This window comes from Taeniopygia guttata, chromosome Z (genome assembly GCF_048771995.1).
Source record: "Taeniopygia guttata chromosome Z, bTaeGut7.mat, whole genome shotgun sequence".
NCBI lineage: Eukaryota > Metazoa > Chordata > Aves > Passeriformes > Estrildidae > Taeniopygia > Taeniopygia guttata.
This window is the reverse complement of record NC_133063.1, coordinates 50,227,635-50,248,571: the sequence shown is the minus strand read 5'-3', so window position 1 is coordinate 50,248,571 and position 20,937 is coordinate 50,227,635. Positions and strand designations below refer to the sequence as shown.

Sequence of the window (20,937 nt, the reverse complement as noted above, 5' to 3'; positions counted from 1 at the left end):
ATCTCTTAACTGCACTGTGCTGCCTTCCTGGAGAGCTCATCTTGTAATGGGTGGTAAATCAGGGACAATTAAGCAAAGTGGTACACTGCAAATACCAAAACTATGACAGCAGAGATTATAAGCAGGCTATATTTAATTAAATCAGTGTTCCAGTGTACAAGGAGATGAAGTCTGTATAAGACCTTCTACCAGGTCCTATAATCCTGTTGTACAAATAATTTAAGAACTTCTGGGGGTCATGAACTTTAGACAGCTTCTTTCCAAATAATTAGGGATTAAGTTATACTAAGGAAATCCTTCTCAAAACAAATATAAAGCCGCAAAAACATTTGTATTGCTGATTAGGTTGCCATCATCCTTCTAATGAAGAGACATGAGAGAGTGTAGGAGGTGGAACAGGGGGCACTGTCACACAGCCAGATTGAACTGAAATGTTAACAGACTGACTGGCTTCATCCAGAACCCTCCACAGGAGGGGTTTATTAATCCAAAATACATCGGGAACATTTTCAAACATGTCTTATGCTTTCCAATGACTCAAAGTGTGACTCTGCATGTCACTTGGCCTGTCTCTTGCCTTTTGTCACTGTCCCTACAACTACCAACACTGCTTTTGTAAATTCTCTGGAGGTGTGTGGGAAACAGTTCTGTGGAAAACCTTCTCCATTTACTATCTCCAGGACACATCACCAGCATTTAAATAAAGGTTTGGGCCCCAGAGGCTGCCCCTTTTTTTTGTGCCTGAGCTTCAGCTGACACATTCAAGCTCCATGCAGAATATATAAGCATCTGTGGCAATACCCTGCTCTGTGCGATCCTGGCGGTGACAGCCAGGACCAGAGGAAGGGATGTGCCCTGCTTAAGCAGTCACTTCTGTCACTTTTATTGTGGAGACAAGTAGGAGGGTATTTTTAACAGAAGACACTTCCTCTGTTGGTTTGGTAAAGCCCAAGGCTGGTGACCTTGCAGGCACAGTGCAAACCCCATCTGTTTCCCGAGGAGATGAAGGGTATTTAAGCAATGCAGGTGACGACTTTTTTTTTTTTGTTTGTTTTATTCTTTGAGACAGTTTATTTTGTTGCTTCTAAACTGAGAATGTGCAATCTCTTATTTTCCAGTGAATTGTCCATGACATTTTGAAAGATTTTATAGAACAAAATCCCAACAACCATGTAGGTGAAATACCCACAATGTGCAACTGTAATTAAGAAAGGCAACAAAAAATTGAATTATTACATCATTTCCCTCTAGCAAAAAATTAATAAAACCAAATCACAAATAAATGAGAACCCTTGGGGAAATATGCCCTCTCTATACTCCGTGAAAATGGAGCAATTAACAATACATGCATATTTTAGAAGTAAGGGGGTAACTGCTTATAATCAAGGCCGCATGTTCTATTTTCAAGGACCTTGGGAGGTCTGTCACATTAGGTGATACTGTTAACATCCCTTTAGGGGAGCAAAGGTTTTCCTATGCTGACCTGAAACAACACAGTCAGGAGTAGTGCAAATCCACCTCCATTTTAAAAACAAAAGGAGTGAACTACTTGTGAGAACGAGATAAACCACAACAGAAAACATCCCCAAGTAGCATTGACTCATCTCTGCTTCATCCTGCCTACAAGAGCTGCAAGACAACCTGAGTAAGACATCATGGACCCTGAAGGTCCTCTGCATTTGAGGTAATGTTGGGAATTTGTTAATCAATTAAAATAAACATCAGAAAAGCACTACTTATGTCAAGTCGTGAATAAAAAAATCCACCATATACAAGTGTAATATTGCAAATTTTTGAAATCCAAAAACACTAAGGACCTTAGTGCCAGCACCATGTGAGCTAAATGTAATGCAAAGGAGTCAGACATAACTTCTGGCAGTTTTCTAAGATATTTCAGGAATTTCTGAAGAATAGGCAGGCAGAAGATAGCATCAAACATTCTGTAGCATATAGCATGTTTCACTGCATAGGTGGAAGGAGGAACCACAGTAATAATGAAGGTAGTAATTCTTATGATGTGCACTCTGAAGAAAAAAGGTGCTTCAGTTTCAGAGATGCCAGCTGTCTGGCACCTTTTCAAAAATGCAGATGACTAAGAGTCACTCGCTGGCTCTTTGAGACAGTCAAGCAACTGGTACCACCTGAGCCAGGCCCAGGGGATTATCAGGTGTCTGTGAAGAGCACATGCCCTCCTGCAGTGACCCACGAAAAACACAAAACTTTGAGGACCTCAAATCTGCTGAACATTAACACCTGAGCAACTGAAGTGAGTGATTAACTGGACCAAGATTCCATGCTTTCTGGCTGCTAGAAGCAGGAGGGTACGTTCAGATATATAATATGAATTAGGATTGAATTTTAATTTGATGCATTTGAGAACAGTGTGTAGTTTGGGGGGGGGGGGGGGGGCGGTTAATTCCTGGGTTTTTTTCTGAAACTTGTCCATTTAATCATTCTTCAGAGGTTTTTAATGTTTTGGGGAAAAAGAAATGTTCAGGCTATGCACAGCTTTAATGAATTCTCCCAATAAAAGTTTAGCTTTTCTACTAATACGCTGAGTACTTGTGTATCTGGTTAACATCAAGTCAGTCTCCTACACAGACATCAAAAGTAGAGACAAGTGAGAGCTGCTATCAGCTAGACTATCAACTCAGCTACAGTCCTCCCTTCAGAAAACCAAATAATTTATTTCTAAAGGCATGCATCCCTGACACTTTCAAGCAACACTCCTTGCTCTGAACAAATCTGCTTGTTGTGATGGCAGGTATCCACAAGATAATGCAGGTTTTCATGCATAGTGGCTATATGTAGTTTTTAAGCCTATTTTCAAGTAGCACACCGACAAAAGAACAATTACATTTGTCAAAGGGTCTAGAGTCCCAAAGTAGCCCCAAGTACAAATCTGGAGCAGGGCTGGAGCACATCACAGACATGACATGCCCTGGCCTGCAGGAGCTCTGCCTGGTCATGAGGGTCTCTGCCAAGCACTGCCAGGCCCTTGGAGTGGGGAAACCAACCTCTCAGTCACTGCAGCACTGACGTGCCTACCCTGGGCCAGCACAGACTTTTTAAGCCAAATCAAAGACCAGTGCAAAATGCATAATATAATGAATTTTCAGGTCTGATCCAGGCATAGAGAACCAAGCTAATGTCCCTTATGAACCCCTCTACAAATCAATGCTTATCCACACCAGATGTGAATTTGATTCCAAGCTCTAATGACAGAAACCCACGATCTAGAGACATCTTGGCAGGCCTCTGTGGAACAAGCAGTTTCCAAGGCAAAGTGCCTTCCCTGGAGTACTGCAGTAATAGACTCAGCATGAAGATGATTCTACCCTTATTAATAGAGCTAAACACTTTACCTTTTTCTGACCAAAGGATGCAGCTGCTAACATCCAAAGATAAACCAAAGAGCACATATGTGCCTGAGGCAGTAGGAGTTGACCCTGGAGAATTCCATGGGCCAAGGAACTCCAGAGTACACTACACAAAGTTTTCACAAACATTTACTTCAGAAGTTAAACTATGAGCTCAGCAGCCATGGCAAACTACATGCAAACTGTTCAAGTGACTGAATTTATGACAGGGACAAAAGGAAAACTAAAAACTGCCATATAAGACTCAATAAAAAAAAAAACCTGCCATATGAGACTCAATGAAAAAAGGGATTCCACAACAGAGACACAGTTTAAAAAGAAATCTTTATCAGGTCAAATTGGTGGATCACTAAGTATATTGTTTGTTTTTGCAGCATGCAAACTCTTCTTGCAGAGATCACAGTCCTACCTGAATATTTGCTGCTCACTTTCACTAGCTAATTGGAGGTAGTTTGCAATTGAGAGAGTGAGAAAATAAAAATAAAAGGCACTTAAAAGTACTGATACACATTTTTATAGAAAAAGTTTGAGACATTAATGATTTAGCTCAGTTAGTCCCCATACCTTGCTGGCTTTGCCTCTGTTTCCTCCATTGCTTCTCTTTGTGACATTGGCTTTTTTGCTGTTAGAAGATGTGATTTGTGCAATTCCCAATATGCTCTGTGTTGGCTTGGTTGGGATTCTCACATGCAAGCTATGAATTTGGGTGTGATGAGGAGCAACAGCCCCTTAAAGTCAACCTACAGAGACACTGGTACTGGCAGAGGATTGCATCCTGAGGAAGCCCAGCAGCAACTGGACCAACACTTACTGCAGTGTGCATGGCCTATATTGCTACACAAATGTAAATATAATAGTTAACAAATTGGTATGACGGCAGGTTCATCTAATATATATCTAATATCTAATATCACCACCAAGAAAGGGGTGCTTATTTCCTTATGTCATTATTTTCATGACAATGCTTAATGGTTAAGTGTCTTACTCCTCAGAAAACTGTACAAGTTTGATTTGGTCTGAGTCGTTGAAATTATAAATGTTATATATAAGGTTCAGCTTCAAAGAACAGAAAAAATTAACAATAGACTTTGTCTCTCTCATTTCTCCCCATGATATTCACTTATTTGTACTCATGAAGCCAGCACAAAGTTCAGAAAGTAGCAATCCAAAAATACCTGTCAATGACCTCCAGAGCAAAGAAATGGCATGAGAGTGATGCTGCCTAAGTCTTTTCAGATCTTTGCTCATGGCTTGACTTTCACAGGGTGCTTGCTACAAGCTCCTCAGACAGGACTGAGAAGTGTCAGAATGGAGGTGATTGTGCCTGGAAAGCAACTTTTTCCACCAGCAGGCTTCCACAGATACCCCAGATACAGTTTATTTACAGATATACTTCATTTTTATTTAGCTTTAATAACAGAAAGGTGGTTGTACTCACTGAATGTGCGGATGACATCGCTCGGTGCACTGGCAGGGCTGGATCCAAAGGAGTTTTCTGCTCGGATGGCAAATTGATACCTTGTGTTTGGGAGAAGTCCTTTGAGAACCATGGACTCCATCTGGATGTGCTCTCTTATTACCGTCCAGTTGCTGTCAAGGTCTGGCCTTGAGGATCAAACAAAGACCAGATCTTGAATAATTAAAGCTGGCTGTAAAAATTAGCTGTGTTTATACTTTTCTAGGGAATACACTAATAAATGAGTCAGAAGTGTACTAAATCATCACTGAACCCCTTCATTCTTAAAGGATCACACTGTGCAACCCACCATTACCAAGCTGTGAAGCCTGTGATGTCAAAACTTTATAATCATACAAGCGCAATAACTCAGATTTTGCTTATAAAACCAAGAACCGACTGACAAATCCAGTTAAGTTTATCTGTTTTGTGGATTTTGGATTTAGAGTTTTCAAGTAGGAGTCTATTACCCTCAGTTCCGACCTCCCTATGTGGCTGTATAAGGCAATAAATAGATGGCAATAGAGGGAAAGATCTTGATTTATTTCTAAGAGTTTGTGTTCTAATGCCAGTAGGTCCCTTCAAACATATACAAGCATTAGCAAGATGAGAATCCAACATTTGATCTCCGAGGTAATCAGGTTAATCCACTCAGATAGGAACATACAGAGCCGAAGTCTTCTCTTCAGAAAAACAGACCAAAAAAAAAACACCAAAAAAAAGAAAAAAACACAAACACAGACAACCCACAAAACCCACAGAACAATAATGCAGAGAACATAGCCTATATACCTGGATTTTGTAACAAGATTCCAATAGCTGCTTTTGGACAATCCCTGGTTAACTCCTGATTCATACTGGAAGCCAACTGCCAGTAAGTAACTTCTCTAAGTGCCATTATATTTCAAGTGAAACCAGTGTGACTATTCACATGGCAGTTTGTTATCAAGTGTTTTAAGTTCATTTATACAGGCACATTGTAAAGGGGTGGGTGACTTCAAGTACTCTGAGAGAGTATTCTGATGCTTTGACACCATTTCCACTCTCTACAAAAGTGGCCTCTTCTTATCAAAGAGAGAACAAAATAAGAAGCTAAAAAACACAACACAATAATGTAAACATTCATTCTAGGCCACCCAAAATATTAAAATTAAAGTTTATTAAAGTAAAATAAGAACAGAAATAGCTTTCAGAGAAATTATTCTAGTGCTACTGCAATATTTATTACAGGAAATAACCTCCAAGTGCACCCTGAATCTACCAGTGTTTACACAGGACTAGCTGCAAATGTTTCCAACAGTCTTCAAGTTAAAATTTATAGTACAAGGCAGGCATTTTGTATTTGTTTATGTTCAGCTGGAAGGAAATGCCAAAGTTAATGTATGTTTTCTTTTAGTGGTCAATACAAGATCTACTGATCACTGAAGTCCATTGCTTTGTGCCAGCATGGCAAATGCAGTGGCAAAGCAGAAGTTCCCAGCTCCCTGTCTCAAGTGCACAGTGGCCCACAGGATACGAGTATCTCATTATTTTGCTAAAAATAAAAACAAAATCAGAAAAACTCACAAGATGTAATGATACCTAAACAGACCATCTTAAGTCACCCTTCACCACCATTTCCTGGTGGACAGAAGAGCATTTATTTTGGCTACCCTTCCATTGTTTCCCTCTGAGCTTTTGATGCTGGAGCCAAAATGAAAATATATAGTGTTTTCCAAATGAAAGCTGTTAACATTGCCTCCTTCCAAAGGCTTGCTTAGTAGTGTTTTCAATTTTCCTGTACACATCCTTTTTTGGTTCTAATTCCCATCCAAGGAATTCCTACTAGCTCAAGAGCTGCCTCTTTGCAACAGACCTTGCCTGTGTGTCCACCCAAATGGAAACAACACACCTTTGATGAAGGGACCCAAAGGAGGCATTGTGCCCTAGAAAGATCTAGGAGATAACACAAACAGCAGGTTAGGCTTTAAATACACGGACATTTCCTTCTGCAGAAGTTTATAATAAAGGAAATGCCTGCAAACATGTAACAATCTGCATCTGAAAGAAAGAGGGAGATTTATCACTTGACCTTTGCTACCTCCCCAGAATGCTCCCTGTGTGAACAAAAGAGTATGAGATGAAAACATGGCAAACAGATGGGGAAAGGAACAAAAATTCAGCTGGTGAGTGCATCCAGGGCAAGCCAGCTCCCATGTTCCCTGAGATGAGAACATTTTGTTGAAAATTGTCTACACGGTCCTTTTTTTTTATGTCGTATTTCAGTGTGTTGTCAACTTTTACACTGGAAGGACTCATTCTGTTACCATTTTTCCCATTTTCCTGCAGCATTCCCCAGCACAGGGGACAACACCTTGCAGGCCAGTTCCAAATATTGTATCTGTGAATGGGGAAATCAGACAACTTCCATGGACATTGCCTGCTCACAATTGCAGCTGTGCAACTCCAACACATAAATGCTATGCAGAAAGACTCTAACACAAGTCATAGTGGTTTTAAAATAATAAATATATGGCTAAAGCAAATAGGACTGGATAGGTATAAACCAAGGGCAGAATTCAATACCAAATGTACCCAAAACGTTTGGATTATTGCTTTATGTTGTAACTTGGGAACTGATTCAATTCAAGATGGGAATTCTTTCTGATGCAGAAAACAGCAATTTTATAGTCACATGAACTTCCTTTTAAAATCACCTGGAAATTATTTAAGTGTGAGGCACCCCCTCACACAATCCAATTTTTCTAACGTTTCTGATTGTTCTTCTGTGCTGTATTCACACTCATCTCAAAGGGAAAATTCATCTTGAAATGGTTTTAGAAAGCATTCCAGCAAATAATAAATATGATGACAAGTACAATACATAATCATTTGTGATAGAGAAATGTCTTGTATAACATACTGCACTATAATATATTATTTTTAGTAACTTATTATTTCACATCACTGTGACACTTTGCATAAAATAGATCAACTGATATGCCAGGTTAGTTGTGAGGAAAGGAAAAGTGGACCATTTTGGTAACTCATTCTCTTGTTAGATATTCTTCTTATGCTATCTAATGTTGTTAAGCACTTCTTCCCTAGTATCTTTCACTCCTCTTGCTTTATCAGTTACCTTTTTCAAGGAGTTAATCTCACAAGCAGTGAGCTGAATACTGAGACAGATATACCCACTTTGTGCAGTAATCAGGGAAACAATATTAAAAGTATTTTTCCTAGACACTGGGAGGTGTCTCCCTGGTCAGATCTGTTATTTCAGGTTCTTTGCAAACAAAAGCAAACAATGGTTCAGTGCAATGTCAGAGACAGACAGTTCAGCAGAGAATGGATCCAGGGACAGATTTTTCTGGGAGGGAGAGGGAAGGTTTCAAACTAATCAAGAAATCTGTGCACAACACTATGCTGAATCTGCACCACCCTAACATCTGAATACTAATAAATCTCCCAGTTTTATCAGCAGAACCTGCCTAGTTCATTGCAGCAGAAGTTTCATGTCACTACCAAGATGCTGAAAAATTTCCTTTGCATGCCAAGATTAATATTAAAAGCTTTTGATTTCATCTACATACCAATGAGATGAAAATAAAGTGACCTGGTTGTTTTAGGGCATATGCTGCTAAACCCTCGTGGTTCTGCAGCTGCTGTATAGCTATAAAAATTCAGTTAGGTTAATCACCGAGTTTGAAAGATCATGTAGGCATTCATCAGATTAAAAATATGAGTATTTGGATTATTTGAGTGAATATATCCAAGATATTTTAAGAATTAATTTTGTATAGCATCTTCAGGAAAAACACCTAAGCTCATATGCTTAAGTCTGGGGTCTTGCTTTAGAGACTTTCATAAAAATGTAATTTTTCATTAAATACTTCTCACTGTTAATCAATAGAATATTTACACTTAGCCTACAAAGTTGCACAGACATATATATTTTGATTTTAACATATCCTATTGCACTTTCCCTTAGAACTCCAGTGAAGAGTGAGTCCTACAGTCTCTCTCTGGACTTTCGTCATTTAGACAGGTGGGATTGTGATCTCCCTAGCATACTTTGTTAGTTAGCAGCACAGTAGAGCCTGAATTAGCTCAGCTCACCTTATATCTGAAGCTGCCTGCAACCTTCCACTGCCTGTAGTGAACCAACTACTTCCTTTTGTCCCACGGGAAACCCCTTAGGCAAGTGCTTAAATAAAGCACCAAATTTAAACCCTGAATAGAGACAGGATGCAGTCTAGCTCTGGATCTGATTAGACTCTGGTATCCCAAAACAATTAATATACAGAGTTTTCATGAATGCACTGAACTTCCCCAGTATCACAGCTGAGCAATTAAGAGGAGTGCTTTGTCCCAGCATAATTTTCCTATGGTAAAAATCATAAAGTTAATTCTAAGGAGATGGAAATTACTTAAACAATATTGTAATTTTCAGACATTTGTGCTGTGCCAAAGCAAAATTACAGATTCGCATTAGAAAGTTATTAATCTTGCAAAATCACAGGATACTGGTGTATTTCTTTGACATAAGAGGACTCGATTCTAATTTACTTAAACTGATTTGTTTTAATCTGACACTGGTTTAATTTACTAGCTTTAACTCATGATAATACATTTTATAGTAATTAAAACTATATGCAGCAAAAGACAACGAAGATTAAAGTTAAATGTTTACCTTTAGCTGCCATTAGGGCTTATGGCTCACTGAACTTACTCCAAATATACAACCAAGCTTCCAAGTCTAAGAGAGCATTATCCCAAGATTAACAAAGGCACTTTCAACTTAGCTTTAAACCTCAAACTAAACAGTGTAATCAAAACATTTTGCTGTTAGCAAATTCTTTCCCAAGAAAGCCAATGAAACACTGAAATTTCAATCACTCGCATCTTTTGACCTAAACAGCAGCTTTCCACTCCCTGGCTGAACTAAAACATTCAAGGGTGCACTTTCAGTGTGTCAGATGAAGATGATGGTGCCCACTTCTTCCATTAGCAGGCTCCTGGTGCTATGAAGAAGTGTACATAAGCCTCCAGGTTCCATTGTGCAGTCAGTCAGAACACAAGAAAATTGCTTCCCCATCAACTGAGCAAATGAGAGAGAAGAGATGCAGGGAGAGCAAAAAGCTCTGATAAAAAGGTGTTTAAAAAATAGATATTTAAGATATTTCACTGTAGTCTACAGCAGACATTACAGAAAGGAGATACGTATCTTCAGCCCTCATGTCCTGCCTTGCAGTGCACTGAATATTGGATGGCCTCCAAATAAATATGGGGGCTTTCAGCCCAAATACAAAGTGCATCATTGAACAAGTAGGTTTTCAGTCTGGGTATTCTTTCTGCTATATCAATATCTTTTTGCTATATCAGTATCTTTGAGATTGAATACTCAAATAATACCCATACTTTGAAAATCAAGTTCTTCCCATGTGTTTAACAATAACAATTTTTTTTTTTTTAATTACCATGGTTTCCTTAAGAACGATTTTTTTTTGACCTTTGACAGATCAGTTTAAGAAGTTAAGTTTCTTCTTTTCAAGGATCCTCTACTAAAACCTGTAATCAAGTATTCACTCAAAGGATTAAAAGGGTGAATTTTACATTCACTGTAAGGGTAAACACTGAGGCAAATAAAAATAAATAGATTTGTATGCAGATATTCGCTCACAAGCCTATGAACAGCCTATGTTTATGCTTGCAGACACAATCACCTCCTCCTGGCCCTTTTTATGCAGCTTATAAAAGCAATTTGACTTGAAACTTCTGACAGTTCAGTTCTACTACTGTGAATTTTAAGAATTCATCACGAAAGAACAAAAAAGCGCCCACCAACATCCCACTTCCCCCCCAAATCTAACAGAGAGATCAACATTTCATGTAAATTTGATTAGCATTAGCATAACAAAGCAAGTCTAAATCCTGCAAGTTTAAGACCCAAACAACTTCATGTTCAAGAGGCGTCTGGATCTTGCACTGGGTTATGTGATTTAGTCATTTAGAGGCTACAGTGTTGGGTCAATGATTGGCCTGGATGATCTTGAAAGTCTTTTCCAAACCTGATATTTTTATAATTCTATAACTTTTATCAGGTTAAACTGTCCAACATACTGAATTTTCAGTCCTCAGATTATTTTCTAAAGCAGCCCAGGAAACCACTCTGCCAAACATTCTTTTCTCAGCATAGTTTGACAGCATTTGATTACAGGAGAAACTTAAAACTTCGTTAATCCAAGCTGCTATTAGAGGAAACAGCTCAAATCAGACCTTATTTTTCTTCCATCAGAAAGTACAACTTATTGGTGATTTTATAACAAATTAGATACTTTCTGATTTTGTCTTTAAATTTCCATGGTAATTCAACACACACTGAGAGGCAAACTAAGCATACAATACACAATAAGTAAATAAATCATATCTATATGCGGTTGAATAGTGCAGTTTAGGTTAAAAAAGCCCCAAAACACTATAGTGCACAAACACTAAAACTCAGACTCCACTAGCAAACTTGCCTGATAAACTCCACCGTGTAGTACTGGATGGGAGAACTTCCTTCACTCACTCCAGGCTTCCAGGACAACGCAACTTCTGAATCAGAAACCACCACAATCTGGGGCTGATAGGGTGGTGCAGGAGGCATGCACTTATCTAAGAAGAAATGCAAAGGAGTAGCATTAGAGAAGCAGCTGGGTTGCTACACACAATACCCAACACCCACAGAGTCGGGAATCAAATTCATAGGCTTCTCCCCTACGTATGTGGAAAAGTACCAGTGAAACACCGTTATATTGCACATGGCAGAGGTTAGGTGTGAGTGCTACAAACATCTGCCCTTCCAGTTTTGCAACAGAGCTCTGCAGGCAGAGTTACCTTGGGATAAAGTTGTGACCTCCCTGGGCATGCTGGGCCGTCCTTTCCCTGACCAGCCATACGCTCCAATGCTAACGCGGTGTGGAGTGCCTGGCTTCAGGTCGCCAATAACAACATCCTGCCAATTCAAGAGCAGACAAGCATGTTGTGTCAGCAGTTCTGTTTAACTGGGGATGGTGCTGTGAGCTGGGACTCAGGGATCTTACATGGTGTTTTCCCTTCACTCTCCGTGGAAGATTGTCCCCTGCCCGATACAACTCAGAAACAACAAACATAAATAGAATCATGTTTCTTCTCAAGCTGCAGCTTCACCTCAGGGGAATTCACAAGGTTGACCTGGACCCATTTCTCAGCATAACTCATATGGTTTCAGATATTTGCATTTTATATCCAGCTTTTTCACTGGTGAAGTCAAAGTCACATACTATTCCCTCCGTTGAGCCAACTGCTAGTATTTAGTATCAGTCTGGTGTGTTTTCCCCTTTTCTTTTTTTTTTTTTTGTTTTGTTTTGTTTGTTTGTTTTTATTTCTCTTTTAAATTCAGAGGTCATAAAACCTCCCAAGAGTGAAGCAATTTGATGCAGTGTGAAATGATGATCCTTAATTTCTCATGGTGTAGAGCCCTATCCCATCACCTCTCACAATTTTATGAGCTCAGCTAAAAGCCTTGACTTGAAGCGAACACTTCCCTTATTTGTCCTTCTGCCACAAACACAGAAAGATTAACCCACAGAAAACTACTGTAAAGGAGGAAATGGTCAGCTCCATGTGAAGAGCTTGGGCTGATGAATACTCTTTAGAGGAGCCAGTTCAAATCTCCCAGAAAACAGAAAATATCACCAAAACATTACATTTCATCACTGGCTGCTTCACATAGCATGGATCAGCCTCAGACATTTAGATCTGATCTTTAATGGAGAGTGCATACATGTATTAAGAAATTGGGTATTCTTTATCTGCAGCCTACCTGGAATGTCTATATTAATCCCAGAATTATGAATTTTGACAGCATATACAAGGAAACAGAAATGTCAGGTTCTATACCACAGACTAGTCTAGTCTGAAAAATAAGCACTTTTTAAAAACCTGTTTAACAGCTATTATTCTTCTGGTTTTCATTCTCTGATATTAAACACATTAGTCACGGTGCATTTGAAAATGCAGAGTTCTCCTTTTTCTTCATGTTAGAATAGACTTTAAATCTGCACTTCCAGTTGCATTAAAATAGTAAACAATTCCCAAATTTTATTAACTGCTTTTAATGGTCTTTTGGAAAAAAGCACTTCCTCTCTACTCTTTGAGAAACTCACATTATTACTAAACCATTGTTCAGCAGCACCCTGCCATCTGTCATTTCTCTTGACGTGGTTTTGGAGCTCCAACACTGATTTCCTATTATCATGAACCACCTGACCACTATGATGCTTTTCCATCATTCACCCTTGATCTGCTCGAATGATCTGGACAGGTCTGAGATGAATCTGAGATTTTAACAATGCTGGAATAGTAACTGTCCAGAGAAAGGCAGCAAGAATGCTCACTCTGAAAGATTAATCTGGGTCTTTCAGTCTCATAGCTGAAGGGACTGAGGTCTTTTACAATGTGATCTGAGAAAACCATGACCTCCTCCTGGTGACGGAATTGATGCCCTGCTTCTGCCTTTCTATTCTCCATGCCATATGTACTGTCTGTCTGCTTTAAACTATGGGCATTTTTTTTTCCTGACAGTATTCTTCTTTATTACACTCATGTTTATAAGGAAAAATCCTTCATTATCTGTCTTACTGTTTTCACACTATTCAGGAACTTGGTCCTTGGAGAGAGTTAGATATTCGTGTACGTGCCTCACATCCAGACTCAAGTCTACAATAAACTGAACAGAGAGGATTTCTTTGAGTGCCTGGCCAGTCAAGATCAAAGCCCTAATATCTACTAAGGTATTCAGCAAGTTCAACACGTGTGCCCTCAAAACCTCAGCAAGGTATACTCATGCCTGACACACATGACTACCTGCCTCCTTCTGGCAGTGCCTTCTCTATGAGCACAGCCCTGGAACACACAGTGGGTATCTCTGAAACCAAACATCTAACCTTCAAGCATCAGGGTATCAGTGAATAAGTAAAAAATTCAGGACACCATCAAGCTACCCTGACCTGTGGCAATGTCAGGGAATATCCTCTTCACACCAGGAACACTTTCAAATCAGATCCTGGAAAAGAAGCACAATTCCTGGTGCCCCACTGTCCAGTAGCCTGTGAGTACATATTTAATTTCTTTTTCTGCTTCTATTTAGAAGACAGGTCTTAAACCCATATTCTGTCCCTCTCAGAAGAGACAGAGTGACCTCATAGATAAAAAATATAGGTAGTATGTGGAAGAGTTATCTCCATCATTGTAGTCCCCCCTCCACTCAAATTAGCTCTATATTTTGAAGCCTGATACCCCAAGCTCAACACTCAATTGCTGATGATGCTTCAATACCTCGCTTTCTAGCCTTGCACAACTCTCTTGCTAAAATCCTGATAAATGACATCTGGTATTCTCATTACAATCTCATATTGTTGAATGGGCTGAGGCAATGTGATGCCTTTTCTGTGGTACGGGTGCCAATTTCACAGATTATCCCATATATCCCTCCCTGCCCTGCCACACAGCTTTCCTTCCCTACAAGTGTGTTGAAACTGTGAGGCTCAGTAAACTGCTTCATAGTAACCAGGATTACAAACTGTTTTCCAGAAGAATGTCTGTTTTCTGTTTTGTTTTAATCCAAAAAACCATCAGACTCTGGATTACAGCACAGCTGCAGGAACGGAGCTGGTTTTAATGACATTCTCTCCCCTGGCAACAATTCCTTCCCTGAACTACTGGTCTCGGCTGGTCATTTCCCATTTTATACTGGTATGTTTAGTGATTTGGCAGGGAGCAGTGCTGCTCTCCAGGGCTCTGTGCCCCACCTAAAACCTCCCATCTTTAAAGCCTACTAATTTTTATTGATTTTTCCTTTTTTTTATATGTACTGGAGTTCCTGAATATTATGCCCAGTTAGAACAACCACCTATAATAAATGGTACTGCATCTGCACTTCCCCTGGCTGCTGTCACTTCCATATTCTCTACTTTACAGTAGAGATGATATAATACACAATAATACACTATCCACTTTGCTTACACACAGATACATGAACAGAAACAGGCAGCACAAATCAGCTCTTGGTGCTACAGCAGTCCCACATGGCCCAGAGAAGCCTCCAAGAATCATACCCAGCACCAGGAGAGGCGTGATGGAAACATTAACTATGCAGACTTAACCACAAAACTATTGCAGATTTCTGTTGAGTTTGGTATGAATACAACAGAAAGCATTTCATCGAGAACACCACTTCCTGGAGGATTAATGACAGCTGGGAGCTGATTAATCCCAGCCATTCATACTTCTCCACAAGTACCCTTCAGAAGTGTTATTTTTATCAAGCATAAAAAAAAGTGCCCAGCATGGAAGCTCAATTCTGAAATGCCACAATCCAGACTCAGCTCAGTTAGGATTGAACCACATAGTCCTGGTTCAAGTGCATTCTAAGGACTCAGCCTCCAGTAGTCCAACCAAACTCCCCTTATTCCAGACCAAAAAAAGCTCTGTGAGCTCTATCAACCATGTGAGATTTCTCTATTCCTAAAATAGCCCTCAGAAAACAAAAGTCTGCAAGAGGCTGTTGGTGCTAGGCATTTCAGTTAAACACTGAAATTGCTGTCCTTTCCCCATCCAAACCCAAGCACCTCCTGCTTGCTTCCTGCTCACAATAAACCCAACCAGTTTACTGCTCACAGGAAGCAGACTGGACGAGTGCAGGACTGGAAATAATCAATCTGATTAATTCACCAGCTGCAAAGCCATTAAGAGAGTTGGTATTTCTTTCAAACTTTTATACTAGTAGCTAGTCTCCCACTCCTTCCTCTGGGGCGTTGCAAGGCTGACCTCTTCCTGCGCTCCTCCTTCTCCTCCTTGGCTCTTTCTGGACTGGCTCAGGTTTTTCCCTCTTCATCTCCTCTCCAACTGCCAGATTTTGCTCTTCCCTTCTACTGTCTGGCTGACTACTTGACCGTCCCTATCATCTCTAAATCCTCACTATCTGGATATATCTCATTTTTTAGACAAATCTACTCCATCAAAACAAGGCATACATAAATACCTCTGGTGACTGAAAAGAAGGTTTATCCATTGCTGAAAAGGGAGCTAGTTTAGGGCAAATTTGGGGAAAACTCTGAAAACTCTCTGAAAGGAGCCTCCAGGAAATAAACTTCCATGGCCCCTCCCCACCCACCTGGTTCAGGGAAAAATTTCCTCTGAGAGAGAAGTGGAAAAGAACCTGTTTATTCAACGAACAAAGCACTCCCCAGCACCAAAACAATTAACAACACCAGATGACAACAAAACTCTTTCACCACTCTGAAGAGATGAACAAATCCAGAAAGTCTTTCCTGGGAGTGGTTGCCCGGGTCTGGGTGCTGGGGATTGCTCTCCAGCCCTGGGGATGGCTGTTGCAGATCACTAAATGCAGGCTCCTAGTGTTCCTTGGTGTTTCCCAGATCCCAGTCCAGAGTAGGTTGGATGGTATTCAGGAAGAGGAAAGGAAAAAGCAACAGTCCAGGGAAAGAATTGGACTGCTTAGCTAACCTAACTAGGAAGCAAGCAAAGCAAGAAAGCAGGCAAAGCAAGCAAGCCAAGCAAGCAAGCAAGCAAAGCAAAAGCCAGCCAGCCAGCACTAGTCTTTTCTAGACAGCAGACCATGGGGGGAGGTGAACCAGATGATAACAAGGCAAAACAAACTTTTACTTTCAGAGTCAGTTTTGAAAGTACAGAACATATTATCAAACGTAAACAGAACACACTCTTGGAGATACAAACACCATAACGTCACCCTAGGACCTTCCACCCCTTATCTCCATATCTTCAACATCATGTAAAAACTCCATCAAGTTAAAACTTGTATCTTTCACTTACTCATACCTTCGACACTTACACATTTCCTTCTATTTCACTTGCTCCAACCTTCGACACTTACACATTTCCTTCTATTTCACTTGCTCCAACCTTTGACACTTACACATTTCCTTCTTTCTCATGTCTGTGTGTTTTCATGCACAGACATTGGCAGTAACATCCAGCAAGCAGTGATATTTGCACAATAGTTTCACTCCACAATCAGATCTCCCTGAGGTACACATCGTGTTGTTCCATCTCTCTGCATTATCTACCATGTACAACCTGGTCCTTGAGCAAAGACAATTCCACGAATGGGTTTGTCTGTACTCGAGTCAGGATTGATCCACACTGATTTCCCTAACAAACCTCTGACATGTGCCACTGGGACTTTATCTCCGTCTACTATATTCAGGGGCTCAGACTGGGCAGGACCTGCTCAATTGGTGGAACCTCGGCTGTTAACTAACCCGGTGGCCTTTGCTAAATGTTGCTCCCAATTTTTGAAAGATCCCCCACCCAATGCTTTTAAGGTGGTTTTTAACAGTCCATTGTACCTCTCTACTTTGCCTGCAGCTGGTGCATGGTAGGGGATGTGGTACACCCACTCAATGCCATGTTCCCTAGCCCAGGTGTTGATAAGGCTATTCTTGAAATGAGTCTTATTGTCTGACTCAATTCTCTCAGGGGTACCATGCCTCCAAAGGACCTGCTTTTCAAGGCCCAGGATGGTGTTACGGGCTGTAGCATGAGACACAGGGTAGGTTTCCAACCATCCAGTGGTGGCTTCTACCATTGTGAGCACGTAGCGCTTGCCTTGGCGTGTCTGAGGCAGTGTGATGTAGTCAATCTGCCAGGCCTCCCCATACTTGTACTTGGACCACCGCCCACCATACCACAGGGGCTTCACCCGCTTGGCCTGTTTGATGGTAGCGCACATCTCACAGTCATGGATCACCTGAGAAATACTGTCCATGGTTAGATCTACCCCTCGGTCTTGTGCCCACTTGTAAGTGGCATCTCTACCCTGATGGCCTGAGGCATCATGGGCCCATCGTGCTAGGAACAACTCTCCCTTGTGTTCCCAATCGAGGTCTATCTTTGATATCCCTATCTTCGCAGCCTGATCTACCTGCTGATTGTTTTGCTGCTCTTCATTAGCTCTGCTTCTGGGGACATGGGCATCTACATGGCGAACTTTCACAGGTAGCTTCTCTACCCGGGTAGCGATATCTTTCCACTCTTCAGCAGCCCAAATTGGTTTTCTTCTACGCTGCCAGTTAGCTTCTTTTCACCTCTCTAGCCACCCCCACAGAGCATTGGCTACCATCCATGAATGGTAGAGGTAGAGTTTTGGCCACTTCTCCCTTTCTGCAATGTCTAGGGCCAGTTGAACGGCTTAGAGTTCAGCAAATTGGCTTGATCCACCCTCTCCTTCAGTGGCCTCTGCAACCCGTTGTGTGGGACTCCATACAGCTGCTTTCCACTTCCGATTCATCCCTACAATGCGACAGGAACCGTCAGTGAAGAGAGCATAGCGTGTTTCTTCTGCTGGCAGTTGGTTGTATGGTGGAGCTTCTTCAGCCCGTGTCACTGGTTCTTCTTCTTCATCTGCGACACCAAAACTTTCACCTTTGGGCCAATTTGTAATTACTTCCAAAATCTCAGGGCGATTCAGCTTACCAATATGGGCACGCTGCGTGATGAGAGCAATTCACTTGCTCCATGTAGCACTGGTGGCATGGTGGGTGGAGGGAACCTTTCCTCTGAACATCCACCCCAGCACCGGTAGTCGGGGTGCCAGGAGGAGTTGTGCTTCTGTGCCAATCACCTCTGAGGCGGCCTGGACTCCCTCGTAGGCGGCCAAGATTTCCTTCTCTGTTGGGGTGTAGTTGGCTTCAGACCCTCTGTAGCTCCGACTCCAAAATCCCAGTGGTCGGCCCCGAGTCTCATCAGGCACCTTCTGCCAAAGGCTCCAGGACAGACCATGGTTCCCGGCTGCAGAGTAGAGCACGTTCTTCACATCTGGTCCTGTCCTGACTGGGCCAAGGGCTACTGCATGAGCAATTTCCTGCTTTATCTGGGTGAAAGCTTGCTGCTGCTCAGGGCCCCAGCAGAAATCATTCTTCTTGTGGGTGACCAGGTAGAGGGGACTCACGATCTGACTGTACTCAGGAATGTGCATTTTCCAAAAACCGATGGCGCCTAAGAAAGCTTGTGTCTCTTTCTTGTTGGTTGGTGGGGACATGGCTGTGATCTTGTTGATGACATCTGTAGGAATCTGACGCCGTCCATCTTGCCACTTCACTCCCAAGAACTGGATCTTTCGAGCAGGTCCTTTCACTTTACTCTTCTTGATGGCGAAACCAGCTTCCAGGAGGATTCGGATGATTTTCTCTCCTTTCTCAAACACTTCTGCTGCTGTGTTCCCCCACACAATGATATCATCAATATATTGTAGATGTTCTGGAGCTTCACCCTTTTCTAGTGCAGTCTGGATCAGTCCATGGCAGATGGTAGGACTGTGCTTCCACCCCTGGGGCAGTCGGTTCCAGGTATACTGCACTCCCCTCCATGTAAAGGCAAACTGAGGCCTGCATTCTGCTGCCAGAGGAATGGAGAAAAATGCATTGGCAATATCAATAGTGGCGTACCACTTCGCTGCCTTGGACTCCAGCTCGTACTGGAGTTCCAGCATGTCTGGCACAGCAGCGCTCAGTGGTGGAGTCACTTCATTCAATGCACGGTAGTCCACAGTCAATCTCCATTCTCCTTCAGATTTACGCACAGGCCAAATGGGGCTGTTGAAGGGTGAGTGGGTTTTGCTGACCACCCCTTGGCTCTCCAGCTCTCGGATCATCTTATGGATGGGAACCACAGCATCTCGAGTTGATCTGTACTGTCGACGATGCACTGTTGAAGTGGCAACTGGTACTTTTTGTTCTTCTCCCTTCAAAAGTCCTACTGTAGTTGGATTCTCAGACAGTCCAGGCAAGGTGTTCAGTTGCTGGATGCCCTCTGTCGCTACAGCTGCTATCCTAAATGCCCACCTGAGTCCCTTTGGGTCTTTAAAATACCCCCTTCAAAGGTAATCTATGCCCAAAATACATGGGGCCTCTGGGCCAGTCACAATAGGGTGTTTCTTCCACTCATTTCCTGTCAGACTTACATCAGCTTCCACCACTGTAAAGTCCTGTGATCCACCTGTCACACCGGCAATAGAGACAGATTCTGCCCCTACGTGTCTCGATGGAATTAACGTGCATTGTGCACCAGTATCAACCAAAGCCTTATATCTTTGTGGTTTCGATGTGCCAGGCCAGCGAATCCACACAGTCCAGAAAACACGGTTTTCCCTCGCCTCTACCTGGCTAGAGGCAGGGCCCCTCTAAGCCTGGTTATCCTTCTTGCCTTGGGCGTATGTCTTAGAGGTTCCTTCAAGGGGATCAGACATGTCATCATCATCATCATGCCTGGCAGTTTGGCTACGGGCAACTGGAGCTGCTCTCCTTTTGGTGGCACTTCCTCTCTGAGTCTTACCTTTCTTCAATTCATGCACCCGTTGTGCCAGAGCACCAGTAGGTTTTCCGTCCCATTTCCTCATGTTTTCTCCGCAATCGCGCAGGAAGAACCACAGCTCAGTTCGTGGGGTGTACCTTCTCTCACCATCTGAGGAACGTCTACGTTGGATATCAGAACCTCTGATCTGTACTGCTGAGATTTGGAGAAGGTCTTCCTTTATCTCCTCCCTGAGTCTCTTATGATTCTCCTCTATCTTATCTTCTAATATCTGCAGACGTGTTTCCACTGCTGCAATTCTGGCATGGGTTGGGCCATGTACAGCATCTGCATATGCTCGGAGTTTCCTTGCCATTTCGAGCACGGTCTCATCCCTCTCATCTTGCTTCATTATTGCTAAGGCAGAAGCGTAGTCATGTGGCCCAAGCCGTACAAGTTTTCGCCACATCACAGATGTACATGGTACCAAGTCTGGATTCCTAGCTGTTATTTCATCTGAGAAGATAATCTCTGCCACTGCCATTTCTCTCAGACGTTTGATCCCTTGTTCTATAGTCTTCCACTGGGTTTGCTGCATATAAAGATCATCTGCACACAGGTATCTTTGTGCTACACTTTCCAGAACCCGTGCCCAGAGGCTGTGAGGGTTAGCCCCCCTCATCATTCCTTGATCAATGACAGGATCATGTGACAGGGATCCCAAATGTCTTGCCTCAGTACCATCCAGAATTGTAGCCTCGCCTG

At 41.9% G+C, this 20,937-nt stretch overlaps 1 protein-coding gene across 5 annotated transcripts in view; it reads right to left on the bottom strand.

The window, feature by feature from the left end:
- EGFLAM (EGF like, fibronectin type III and laminin G domains) overlaps positions 1 to 20,937 on the bottom strand; it is a 79,781-nt gene that overhangs the window by 37,994 nt on the left and 20,850 nt on the right. For all 5 annotated transcript variants that reach the window (XR_012053144.1, XM_072922631.1, XM_072922630.1 and 2 more), the window contains exons 5-7: positions 11,698 to 11,815; positions 11,340 to 11,475; positions 4,819 to 4,985 (exon numbers count right to left, since the gene is read on the bottom strand). Coding sequence is in view for 4 of the 5 variants with exons in the window: in XM_072922631.1 (XP_072778732.1) it covers positions 4,819 to 4,985; positions 11,340 to 11,475; positions 11,698 to 11,815 (421 nt within the window). In the remaining variant the exon portion in view is untranslated. The remainder of the gene's footprint in view (positions 1 to 4,818; positions 4,986 to 11,339; positions 11,476 to 11,697; positions 11,816 to 20,937) is intronic.